At 51.6% G+C, this 13378-nt stretch overlaps 2 protein-coding genes across 2 annotated transcripts in view; one reads left to right on the forward strand and one right to left on the reverse strand.

Moving 5' to 3' along the window:
• FARP1 (FERM, ARH/RhoGEF and pleckstrin domain protein 1) overlaps nucleotides 1–4733 on the forward strand; it is a 230693-nt gene extending 225960 nt beyond the window's left edge. Inside the window, exons 24-26 of the mRNA XM_065895894.1 lie at nucleotides 2579–2686; nucleotides 3044–3195; nucleotides 4652–4733. Coding sequence (XP_065751966.1) covers nucleotides 2579–2686; nucleotides 3044–3195; nucleotides 4652–4733 — 342 coding nt within the window. The remainder of the gene's footprint in view (nucleotides 1–2578; nucleotides 2687–3043; nucleotides 3196–4651) is intronic.
• Nucleotides 4734–10031: 5298 nt separating this feature from the next.
• The window catches only part of STK24 (serine/threonine kinase 24), a 61866-nt gene continuing 58519 nt past the window's right edge, over nucleotides 10032–13378 (reverse strand). The window contains exons 11-12 of the mRNA XM_065895939.1: nucleotides 12921–13057; nucleotides 10032–10068 (exon numbers count right to left, since the gene is read on the reverse strand). Of these exons, the coding sequence (XP_065752011.1) occupies nucleotides 10032–10068; nucleotides 12921–13057 (174 nt within the window). The remainder of the gene's footprint in view (nucleotides 10069–12920; nucleotides 13058–13378) is intronic.

The following is a 13378-nucleotide window of genomic DNA, read 5'->3' on the forward strand; positions in this document are numbered from 1 at the left end:
AAGTCTGGGGGCACCGTCGACGTCGGGGTGCTGACGCTAGGACGGCCAGTGTGAAGCCTCGCGTAGGCCGTAGGGCCAGCGGAGGGTTCAGAGGTGAAACCATCCAAGTTGTGTTGTAGGACTGGAGTTGGGAGGCGGTGGGGGCTGGGGAGAGAGGAGGGTGTCACGCAGCCGTCTGCACACAGGTGAGGACCAGGGGGATGGGGGGAACGTAACTAGGGGTGGGGACCCTCATTTCCTGTGGCTGCCACGACACATCTGAAGATGTGTTAGCAACAGAAATGTGTCCTCTCACAGTGCTGGAGGCCGCAAGTCCACGGTCAAGGTGTCAGCAGGGCCGGCTCCTTCTGGCGGCCCGGGTCCAGGTCTCTCTCCTGGCTTCTGGTGGTTGCCAGCCACCCTCGGTGTTCTCTTGGCTTGTGGACACATCACTCCAGTGTCCGCCTCTGTCTCACTTGGGGGTCTCCCTGTGTATCTGTTAAAAAGTCCTCTTCCTATGAGGACGCCAGGCATTGGGGTTAGGACCCACCATACTCCAGCAGGACCTTATCTTGATCTGCAACGACCCCATTACGGTCATCTTCACAGGTACTGGGCCTTTGGGCATGAATATCTTCTGGGGGGACACGAATCAATCCACAACAGGGATGGAGCAGGTGGGAGCAAAGAGGCCTTCCTCCAGTCTGGGAAAGGCAGGGAATGGGCCTCAGCCGGTGCCAGATTGGGAATGTTGACCTCTCCCGTAAAGGCAGCACACAGAGACTGGTCCGGGTTGGAGACAGACCCAAAGGCCATTTGCGTAGACAAAAGGCTCAGGCTCTTGAGAGCAGCTTAGGGGCCACGTGACCTGAGGAGGCGACTTGAAGTGTGTATGGGAGCGAAGCCAAGGGAGCGAGAGTTTCGGTGGGGTTGGCAACTTTGGAGGGCACGGGGGCAATAGGGAGCAAGGAGAGACCAGTAGATACAATTACTAAGAAGCGTCTCATCTGTTAAGCTGGCAAAGCTAGAAGGACTTACTCAGAACGAATACCCTGGCATGTTCCAGGAGGATTCAAGGCTGCTGGCAGAAGGTAAGAGTGTTCTCATGACCCTGCCTTGGAAAAAACACTGGCCTGGAACCTGGATCATCAATGAAGTGTGTAAACCACACTGTGGGTTGCGTTCCAAAGGTAAACGCATCTAAGAGAAAGGTTTTTTGGGGGCTCTGTCTGGAGGAATTTGATTTCAGTATAAAAATAAGGAAAGGAAAATGTGCTACTCTCCTTCCTCCAGAGTGAGACTTGCATGTAATCACGTGTGCTATTGCACAAGCATCAAGTCCCCACTCTGGTTGCTTGCCACCATCGCCTGCTGGAACCCACAGTTCCCCTTCTCTTGTGCCTTTCGCCAGTGGGTAAGTGGCAGCCAGAAGGAGTGATGGCACACTGCGGTGGCCACAGGGACAGCTCTGCTTCCGGTGTTCTCCCGGCCTAACGCACCGTCAGATTGCAAGCGACTCGCAGCCAGAGCCATTTAAACTCCTCTTCTCACAGGCACCTTACTTAAGAATGCCTCTTGGATTAAATATAGGTTACTGGAAAAGCCCCAAAGGGATGGAATGAAGTAGACGCAGGTGTGTGTGTATGTATATTTTATTGTGGTGCGTTTGCCCGTTTCACCCCTTTGAAGTGAATGATTCAGTGGCAGTGATTATATTCACCACCCATTTCTCTCTTCGTCAAGGCTTCCTGGCGATGAGCTGCTGTCTTGTCAGGGACACGGATGAGGCTTCTTAGGGTTCTCTGAGAGGTGACACAGGGGCTTTGGAGAGAAGGCAAGGATGCACAGGCTCTGCTCTTGGCGTCCCCCCATTGGCTGCCTGTGATTTCACGGTGATGCTCTGTGCTGGCAGCGCCTGCGGGCCTCAGGAGACCATGGAGCTCCGGAGTTAAACCAGAACACCGGAACGCCTTCCCACCAGCATAGGATGGAGCCTGGAGGCTCTGCGCTGAAATCCAGCGTTGCAGCCAGGGCCACCAGGTGGCAGTCAGGAGCTGCTGGCTGGCGCCGGGCTCCTGCCGGCTTAGAGTTGAGGGTGATGGATCCTTTCCCACGGATGCCCTAACGAGCACCACCCGCTGGGCAGATCTGTCTCACCATCCTGCAGGTCACAGGTCCAGAAATCAATGTGGCAAGAGGGCCACGCTCCCTCTAAACCTCTGTGGGAGGAGGCTGCCTTGCCTCTGCCGGCTGCTGTGGGTTGCTGACCAGCCTTGGTGTTCTTTGGCTTGTAGACGCATCACTCGAGCCTGCCTGTTGTCACAGGGGCTGCCCTGTGTCTGTCTCCTTTTTAGAAGAATGTCAGCCGTAGTGGATACGGGCCTCTACTCCAGGACGATCCTCCTTAATTCTACATCCGATGACCCTATTTCCAAATAAGGTCACATTCTGAGATACTGGGGGGCGGGGAGGGGGTTAGGAGTCCCCCTCCCAGAGCAAAAGGCCGTTTTCTTAAGTCACCCCCAGGAAGCCTGCTCACAGACGCACGGCCCTGCCGGCGGGCCCCACCAGGCTCCTTACGGGCTGACTTGTCTTGTAGAATCAGCTATCTGGGAACCTGCTGAGGAAATTCAAGAACAGCAACGGGTGGCAGAAGCTGTGGGTGGTCTTCACCAACTTCTGCCTCTTCTTCTACAAGTCGCACCAGGTATGTGCCCGGGGACGGCTGGGGAGGAGCCTGAAGGACCCTCCCTCCTCGGGGAGCAGGCAGCTTTCCTCCGGAAGGATGAACAGCTTGACCCCTGAGCCGCCCAGGTGTCGCAGGGGGGCCCACAGCAGGCTGGGCAAGGCCACGGCCCTCAGAGACCCCACAGCTCTAAGCGAAGGCTGCTGTTATCCACTTGCCCAAGGGCTGCACATCTGCTGGTTGGATGAGGGGAGGGGGGCGCGGGTGATGTCACCGGTGGCCGACGCGACGCATCTGGGCCTGGACCTCAGTCCAGACCAGCTGCTGCGGGCAGGTGCCACACCTGTGGCTGCTCCCACCTTCTGTGCCCCCTTCCAGGACAGTCACCCCCTCGCCAGCCTGCCTCTGCTTGGGTACTCGCTCACCATTCCCTCGGAGTCCGAAGACCTCCACAAGGACTACGTGTTCAAGCTGCATTTCAAGTCCCACGTGTACTACTTCAGGGCTGAAAGCGAATACACGTTTGAAAGGTAAAAGTCCCCCTCCACAGGGCACCTGCAGAGAAAGGACACCCTTCTTCTGAGCAGCGGGCTTTCTCCCAAGTGCGTAAGGCCTCGTAGCAGCAGCTACTTGCTGCCTGGGCATTGACTCCCTTCCAGAAGGGGCTTCTTGTTCTCACCCTGCTACTTGCTTAAAATGAAAGCGCTTCATAAGACCTGGGCTCTGTGTGCCCAATGCGAGTACACGTCTGTTTTCACAGGAGCAAGTGGAACCGTGACTTTCCCTGGGACACATCAGCCCAAAACCTGTACGCTAGTTCACACCACGCGGGGTACACTTTTCCTTCTCTAACTTGTGTTCTTCCAGTCGATGGCTACAGTAGTTGCTTCGTCCCGTGGCCAAAAGGCTAAGTAAGCTTCAAGTCAAAAGACCACGTAAGGAAGGAAAAAAAAAATCCTAGTGCCTCTTAGTTAGTTACCTTACCAATGAGACTGGCTCCGTGGTGTGAAGACCCAGGGCAGTAGTCTTCCTTTAGCCAAGAAGTGAAGGAGCCAGGCTCTCGCTGTGGCCACATTCAAGTACAAATCCCGGGCCTCGCATCCTGGGGCAGGCTCTGAAAGCAGTGTCACTGCCAAACCACCACCTGGGCGAGGGGTGGTCCTTGGGCACCAGACCAGACAAGGCAGCTGCTGCCACCCCCTGAGGGAGAAACTCTTCTCCTGAAAACCCACGAGGGTTTCCGATCAATGGGCCAGTCATCCGTGCACAAACTCACGTAAAGTTAGTTCACGGGAAACAGCACAGTGGTTTAAGACCAGGGTCGAAGCCGCCGTTGACACCCACCCCAGAGCAGCGGGGCCCTAAGCTACACTTGTTGAAAAGGGAGCCCAGGGGGTAGCACTCCTCAAATTTGATCCTGGACTGGAAAACTGAGATGCCGTCACTGCTGTGGCAGGGAGAATGTAGCCCTGGGATTAGGGATTTCTAAAGCCCTCTAAGCTCCACGAAGGCGGGAAGCTGGGCCACCCCAGGTCTCCTCCCCCTGGCACTCCTGACGTGGTACACCAGATGACGCTTTGTTGTTGCAGGCGGGGGACGCTCAGCAGCAGCCTGGGCCCCTCTGCTTCTAGATCACAAACAGCCCTGTGTCTAGGATAGGCCGCACCCCACTGTCCTGAGAAGGACTGGCAGTGTGCACTGCAGCCCCACGTCGGGCGCGTCTGCAGAAGGAGCGCGCCCCGGGCAGTGGTCCTCAGGAGTACCTGGAGGAGGCCTTAACCCCGCTTTCCTTTACCTGGGAGCTCATGTGAGATCTCTCCTGCTACAAAAGCAGATTCTACGCCAGGCAGTATTAGGTCACACTGGGGCTTTTGTAAGTAACGACCGCCAGGGGTCATGAAGCTGTAACAAACAAGAAAAGCAGATTTCAGAGACACGGGCTGATAAAAAGTGGCCCCTGACGGTTATTTTACTTTCTTGTCCTAGATGGATGGAGGTCATCCGAAGTGCCACCAGTTCAGCCTCCCGTGCCCACGTTCTGAGTCACAAAGAATCTCACGTGTATTGATGGCAGGACGGGACACATGTGTTGATGGTTTCAGCAGTGGCGACTTTCCCGGAAGACATTTTCTTTCTTCTGTATTAATGAAGCCTAGTAAAATTAACACTTGTCTGTCTGGAAAACAAAATAATACATGGTTTCACAGCGACTCTCATCTGTCTCCACAGAACCATTTTAAACCTTGTCTTCGCAGCTGTTAATTTCTCATCGGAACTGGACCGCACCCCTGCCTTCAACGCGGGTGGCGTCTCGGCCGTCATGCCCTCAGGGGGCTGTCTTCAGCTTGTGCCAGTATTAAAACATTGTCACGGACAGAGTGCCGAATGACATTTTTTCCCTCCGCAACTGCACCTTAAAGTCAGTACTAACACATCCATGCAACCAAAAGACAGGGCAAGGGCTCTTTTTTTTTAAAAAGATGATCGATAAACTTATGATTTTGATTTCTAGGCTGCTGTATTTTACAAAATGGATTTTCCATTGTTTGTCTGCGATACACTTGGCAGTCTTAAGCAAATGAGATCGTTTTCAGATTTTTTTTCTCTTTCTACTTTTATAATGATTGATAGAAAATTAGTAGGATTTACTTTTTTGATAAATGGGCAGTTTGCAGCATCCTGTGTTCCACTGGGGGCTGCAGGCTCCAGTGAACCGCTGGGTCCCAGACCTACTTCTTGGCACAAGTTGACCAAATTGTTTAAGCGGTGACTATTTACAAAGCATAGCGGGTTGTTTTCTGTTAAGAGAAGCGGAAATCCAGTGCGCTCTCTGGACTGTCGGTGTACTGAGTGCCGTATCCGATGGGAGGGTAGTAAGCTGTGGTGTTTTTGCTGTATGTTTCACAAGCATGAGAACCTGTATGGCAGTGACCAGGGCCATCTGTGCTGTTACGTTGTGGAGCGTGTCTGAGCTTCTCGTGGATGCAGGAGCTCTGAGTCACAGTGCGTAGTCCCCTGGCTCCTGTGATCATACCTGTATCCTACTGCAACTACACACTCAATAGTGGTATATATATCGTGCCTGTCTTCACAAACCATTCTTTTCTCCTTTTGATACTCACCGCCCCTCCCCCCGCCAAACCACCCCCCGGCCTGGGGTATGGACATATGACATTGCACATCCTTGACAGTCGGACAACACAGGGAACAGGGTTCCAGTAACTGCTGGGGCCCACAGGTCAAAATCCGTTCGCCTCTTCTCCATGGGGATCGAGTGGCTGCTAGTTCCTTGGTATTGTTAAGCCCTTTCCTGATGCCGCCCCCAGAGGGGGCGACCCATCCAACACGGTTCCCTTCCAGTGCCCCACACCACAGCTAGGGGCCCTCACCTGAGACACCCAGGACCACCCCGACTGGGGGGCTGTGACCGGCGTATGTGGAAACATACAAATGGACAATGAGTAGCTCGAGATGTCTGTGAATCACTTGCCTTACGGTCTGTACAGACAGTTTTAAGTACTAACAAAAGGGAATAAAAATACCTCATGCCACACTCCAGCAGCCTGAAGTTTTAAGGCAAAACCACCAACCTCGTCTCTTGTCTTTGACTGAATCTCAGGTGGGTCGGGGGAGTCAGCTGGTCACCGTGGGGTGGGGTGAATGAGCTGCTGAGTCTGTTCTCTTAAGACAAACAACATATTTTGATACGTATGTGATTATTTTCTCTGCTTCTTCCAATGTGGGACCGGGAAAGCAGAACATTTCCAGAAGACTGACCTTCAGAGGCTCTAGAAGACAAGGGGTTGAGGGCAAGGTGGGCAGGGAGGGGACTGGGAAGCCTTTGACCCCAGTCCCTGGGCTGCTGAGATGGCGTAATTGTGAGCTTCTCCCTCCAAAAGTCACACCTGTCGCTCACCTCTCCAAGGCTTGGAGACAAAGTGTGGTCCCAGCTATGATTCACACCTGTGTCCCCCTGTGACTTCAAAGAAAACCTAAGTGCAAATCATGTAGGCGATTCAGACCACTCCCAAGCTGCTGGAAACGGATGGGAGCTTCAGAGACACCCACTATCTCAGTCCTCTCTGGCTGCTGTAACAAACATACCATCAACTGGGTGGCTTATAAACAAATATCTTTCTTACAGTTTGGAGGCTGGAAGTCCAAGATCAAGGTCCCGGCAGATGCAGTATCTGGTGAGGGCCCACTTCCTGGCTCACAGATGGCCATCTTCTCGCTGTGTCCTCACGTGGTGGAAGGGGTGAGGGATCGCTGTGGACTCAGGGCACACTAATCCCAGTCCTGAGGGCTCCACCCTCGTTACCTAATCATCCCCAAAGGCTCCCCCCTCCTAATGCCATCACACTGGGGCTCAGGATCTCAACATACAAATTCAGAGGTGCGGGGGACACAAACGTCGTCTAGTCCCCCTCTACACACAAGACACAATTATAAAAATTATTTCTGTGAACTTTATTGACCCTTGCATGATACAGACCCTGTGCTTAAGAAAACACCTTGCAGCACTCCTCAGTTATTGCCATATTTTATAGGAGAAATACACAAGCCACGTTTAAGGAGGAAAATATAAAAATGCTCATAAACAGACCTATGTTTTGCCACAAGAAAGGTACAAAACGCTGCATTCAAACTAAACGCTTCAAAAGGCCACTTGGAGAACAAAACGTCAGATCGGGAAGGTGTGTGGCCCTTGGTTACAGCGAGACAATCACACGACTGGCAGTGCCGAGGCCCCCAGACCACATGGGTGCAGCCAGTGCAGAAAAAGACTTCAAAAAGGTGGCGACAACCAGCCAGACACAGCCCCCAGCCTCCAAGAGGCTGTCTGTGCTTCTGGGTGAAGCCACCCAGCCATCAGCAGTGTGGGCAGAGAAGCCGCTAACTGCTGGGCTTTGGCCTCCAGAGACTTCCGAGGGGCAGTCAGTCTACCTTGAGTGCTGAGCTCACGGGTCTGGCTAAATACCACCAGTGGTTTATAGGCCCGAGGCAGGTCCTCTTGTAGCTCTGGTACCTGGTCTGTCTTTTAATAAAGGACTTGAAGTGGACAAATGCTAGCCTCAAGCAGATGCCCTTTCTTTGTCTACAGAAAGTAACAAACCAGGAGATACTGTAGGGGGAGGTGACCCACTTTCAAAAGCCCGTCAAAGCACATCTTCCCCGAGAAGCTTCATCGACAGAAGACGTTCCCAATAAACTCAATAGAGTAAGTTGCCGCTTTGCCTGGGAGGCGGTGCTGTGTTACCATCCAGCGACTGCAGAGCAGCTACTCACCATTCACAGCACCTCACTTAGCTGGGATCCCGTCTGCCAGTCAGTGTAACCATCACTCATATCTGACATGGCGGTCCGTCAGCGTCAAGTCCTGAAACCACTGTCCATTTGCAAATCTGAAGAACTCTAGACCAGAAAGCTGCTGTCTGCTCTGACGCTCTCGAGATCAGACAAGCAGCGCACCTCGGGGAACGCGGCTCCATTTCTTTGATTCTTCAGCAACGGACAAAACTGATCTTTGCCTCATGCCTCACACAGGGAAACAAACAGCTCCGTCACACAGAATACTCTCCGAAACACAAAATGAAATACTCTCCATTTTTGTTGTTCAAGTTAACAAACTTGCGTGATGGCCATTTGGTTCTGTTTCCCCTAACCAAAATATATCCCTTATAGAAATTAATCCAAATCTACTTTTAATTTAAAAATCACGACAATTTTAAGAGTTTAAAAACTAGCTCCATTCCATTAACCAAAACAATAACCACCCCTCAGACGTCCTAGCTCAGGCCTCTGTCCTCTCCCTGTAACATCCAGGCCACCGGGCCAGCAGATAACTGACCTTCCGTCCTCAAGTTTACCCAGTAACTTCCCTGCTTCCAAAAGCCTTTGTATTCCACCTCAAGAACTGCTACTCCAACAAGAGATGACAACGATTCGTATCAACAAATAATAAAAAATGTCACATGTACTCAAATCAGTCAAGAATGGCGGCAAGAAGTATTTCCCGACCCAGAGACCCAGAGGTTATTAACCCCCTTGGCAAGCAAGACGCTGCCACAAGCCAAGAAAAATCCAGACACCTGGCGGACAAACTGGCGGACACCATCTCCTTTAAAAAAAACCAACAACCTTCCCTCCAGTTCCCTGGGAAGACAGCAGTTTTACAGATCAGCAATATTCACCCGTATCTTCTCAGGACCATTTTTAAAAGTTGCATAGGGAGCTGACCTGGACATTCCACAGCTTGAATGTGGGCACTTCTTCCCGGAGCCTCATACATACATACACACACACACACACACACCCACACACACGGCAGGTGCACTGCCCTCTCAAGAGTCACGTTCCAAGGAGAGTATGCAAAATCTGTGTTATAAAATTTATTTGTGTAAGCATTCAGACATGTTTAGGTGGGAAAGATGATACGCAGATTTCACTACAAGGTGCAACAGAAAACCCTACTGGAAGGACGGTACAGCTGGCGCAGGACTGGCAGGGCACGAATGAAAGTGAGACGAGAACACTTCATCGGGGAGATATTTAAAATAATAATTTAAAGCTTCATGAGGCAAGGTATGTTCCAATTTAAAACACTAAGAAATAGTACCATCGATGAAAAAGGAAATCAACTTCTAAGTGTACCAAAAGGGTTGTAGGGCAAACAAGAGGAAAATTTGCGTTTGTTGAGGTACAAGTATAGGAGTGTTCCATAAGAGGGGTGTTAATTATTATTAATGGCAAACCCTGCAAATACAAAGTAAAACCCAAATCACTGGTCACATAATTCAAAATTTACATGTAATAAAGGCAAGGCAATAGACTCGAGTTACGGCCTGTCAAATATTTACCCCACTGACGGTATCTACAGAAGCACTTGGCCAGTGTGTACACAGTGATCCCTATGCACGCCAAAAGGGTTTCCTTAAAAATGACACTATATACAAATCTGTACACTGACCCACCAGAGCGGCTCTCCGTCTCCCAGGGCGGGGGAGTTATCAACATAAAGCAGGATACCTGAGGTTTCATTTCTTCAGTCACCTTATCATAATCCCAAATATACATTTCAGGGTTTATTTTTGTTTCTAAAGACACTTTCCTTGATATGTGCACTATGGTTAGAATTAAAAACAAGAATAATAAAGTAAAATACTCGCCCGCAGGAGCTGACCCTCCCCACCCCACCTGGAGACTTCATCAGGCCCTGGACAGGCGACCTCGCTGTGGGGGGGATGGCCCCCCGCGATGGTGCACCTCTTCAGCGAAGTCAGCAGAGGCTCTCGTTGACTTTTAAAAAGGAGGAGGAGGAAGAAGAAAAAAAGGAAAAAAACAAAACCCAAATGCCAAAGGAATTTCAGTGGGATGAAGTTCCTCCACCACTTAGAGAGTATCTAGGAGAAAACAAAAAGAGAAGTAGAAGTAAATCAATGTCATTTCTCTAAATTAAAAACAAATTAATTTGCAAAACTTCAAGCGATAATCAAAATCCTAGTTTTTATAGACAATCCCAAGTTGTAACGAATTAGGTGGCGCAAGTATCAATGGGCTAATTATTCCGTAGAGAATTCATAAAAATTAAGAAAACCATGACTCCAACACTAAAAACTTTTCACAGAGAAACAAAAAGTGAGAATGTGTTCAGCCTCCCAGGAGAGAAAAAAAAGACACGAATAGGGCTTCCCTGGTGGCGCAGTTGTTGAGAGTCCGCTTGCCGATGAAGGGGACACGGGTTCGTGCCCCGGTGCGGGAAGATCCCACATGCCGCGGAGCGGCTGGGCCCGTGAGCCACAGCCGCTGAGCCTGCGCGTCCGGAGCCTGTGCTCCGCAACAGGAGAGGCCACAACAGTGGGAGGCCCGCGTACCGCAAAAAAAAAAAAAAAAAAAAAAAAAAGACACGAATAGAGTAGTAAATGATACACCTTCACTTATAATCATTTTTGAAAAGTTGAAAAATCGGTAACACCCGATGACACGGGTAAGATCCCAAGGATGCTTATGCCGGCCAAGTTGAATGTCAGTGCAAGAAACCCTTTCTGGCCACACAAGTACTGGCGCTTGTTCAAGTAATCCACTTCCTAGGACTGTCTGTCAAATGTTTTGTGATTACAATAACTAGGACACAGTTCTGACGCCCAACAGTAGGAAAATGGTTAATTAAGCAAGCTGAATGAACTAAGAGGTGAAAAATCGTACTAATATTTAAGCAATATGAAAAATACACCCAGGTTAAGAAGTGTACACAGAATTACACGTCTAGTTTTACACAATTCATTCTACATGAACACCCAAGAATATCTAAAAACTTGGGTAAGTTCATGACTTGTATACAGCAATGGAAGGCAGCGCACCCAAAACGATGATGGTGGGATGGGCACTTTCTCCTGTTTCCAGTAATTCTGCGGCACCGTCTCACTTTGGAACACCAAAAAGGGGGACGGGTGCGCTTCGTGGCCAAGATTCCCTCAGCAGCCTCAAAACCGGGGTGGTCACCCAGCCACAGGAGACGGCTGAGGACGAGTTTGATGGGACTCGTAGCCAACATTCCAAATTAGAGCTCCTCTCCTAAGGCGTTTAAAGTACATAGCACTCGCCCACGGAACAAATGACTAGGAAAGCACGCTTTAGCCACGGATCCTGAGACTCACTTTTCGAGAGATGTAAATGCCCAAGTCATGGGAGGAGTTGATGCCACACAAAAGAATCCACACATTAACTCAAACTAAGATACACAAAGGTCTTTGAAAATGCTTTGGACAAAAGCTGGTCCTTGTCGTCTCTGAGGCGACCCACTGGAGCAATGCATCCAGGAGCAAAACGGGTCTGAAGTGTCAGCGACGGCCACTGTGCTTTGGTGGCCTCTGGAGAGGGGACACACGGGAAGAGCTCGGAGAGCCCGAAAGGGACCAGGCAGGGAGCCGCTGGAGCAGGTCATCTGATGGCTGAGGAGAGAGAGTCCCACGTCACAAAGGACAGAAGGACAAGCGAGAACCAGAGAGAATGGGGAGTAAAATGTTAACGTAATGCAGACGGCAGGCAGTACACCTGTGTTATGTACGGTCACACTCGCCACAGTGGCTCCCAGCACCGACTTCACAATGAGATGTGCCGTTTAAGTGTGAAACACACACTGACTGCAAAGACTCAGCCCTACAACGATGGTGAAAGACCTTTATACCGAAACAAGACTTTGGATGCAGTGGGTTAAGAAATAACGCTATTAAAACCAACTTCACCCAAAAAAGCATACTGGAGTCCTTCAACTGCCTCAAAGTTCTCCAGCCTAAACGTGAGAGCAGGTTAGAAAGTTGGGATGTTTTCATGAGGGAGCCTGAGTTCTACAGAACAAACCTGAGGTTTTCTCTGATGTCCCACTTTAGAGGGACACTTCACAGGACAGCGGGCAGCCCCTTCATCACCACTTCCAAGTGGCAAAAGTGACCCTACACGCCCCAAACTTCTCCATGCGCCATCCAGCCGACATCTCAGAAAAGATCTGAGACGCTCCTAATTCCCATCAAGGAGCAGCCGTCCTTTAGAAAAAGCTCGCTTCCTGGACAACACACCTGGAAGGTGAATTTCAAAGCACTGATCTGCCTGGCATTTCGGGGAGAGAGAAAGGTTCGGGGTGTGCAGGAGAGCTCGGGTCACAGAGCTGCTGGACGGTTCACCTCCACTCTCTCCAACACCCCCAGGTGACTGCACGTGTGCGACCTACCTCCTCCACAGGGAGGCTCCCCCAAACAAGCTTGAGGGACCGGGCGGGGGGACAGATCCGCAGCCCCACTTCCTCCTCACCCTGGAGCCCATTCCACCAGGGCCGCTGGCGGGGACAGGGCGCCCCCTGCAGGCTGCCGCGGACGGAGCTCCCGGCCACCACAAGGAGGTTTCCGGCGCTGAGGCAGAGGCGAGGACCCACACAGCCCTCACATAGACCGCATCTGTGTCCGGTCTCACGGAACTCACCGAGCCCCCATCTCTGGTGTTTCTGGACACCTGGCTTTGAAGCATAAAACCAAACGGAGAGTCCGGGCTCGGGACTGCACTCCTCTGGCTGGTCACGAGGCTGCATCAGGAGAGCAGACCGGCACCCTGAAGTCATCCTGGGCTGATGCCGCGGGAGCCACCACCACAAAGCTCTGTGGTCCCTCCCCGAAGTGTCCAGGTTCACCTGGTTCATTCGCACAGACTTCTCTAATTCCGGAGAATAGCCTTCTCCCCCTCGATTCTGCTTCAAGCCACTCACCTCTGCAGCCGCTGCACAAGCTGGGCCACCATGGCGTCCGAGATGCCGGGGCAGGCCTCCTCCGCCAGGTAGACGGCCCCGCGCAGCTCCTCGAGGGACTGCAGGTTGCCTCCACACGCCTGGCTCTTCTCCTTCAACTGAAAACACCAAAGCGAGGAACGGCGTGACTCGCCCAAGCACGGGAAGCCACGGGCGGCTGTTTAAGGAGTGACACGACCCGACTGCCCCGGCCACAGGGTCGGCTCGGATCCCTCCCCTTCTGGAGGCTAAGAGCACTAGGCACAGGCTGGGCCTGAGCCCCACCCCAGTCTCTACCCTTCCCCGGGAAGGAAACACACCGGCTTCTATGTGCCTTTTCAGAATGTGATCGTGGCATCTGCTCCCTCTGCTTTCTTTTTCCATTTCCACCCTAATCTTCCACCAGCAAAGCCATTTCACGCCCACTTGGCTCTGGTGTG

Source organism: Phocoena phocoena, chromosome 18, assembly GCF_963924675.1.
Source record: "Phocoena phocoena chromosome 18, mPhoPho1.1, whole genome shotgun sequence".
In the NCBI taxonomy this organism is placed as follows: Eukaryota; Metazoa; Chordata; class Mammalia; order Artiodactyla; family Phocoenidae; genus Phocoena; species Phocoena phocoena.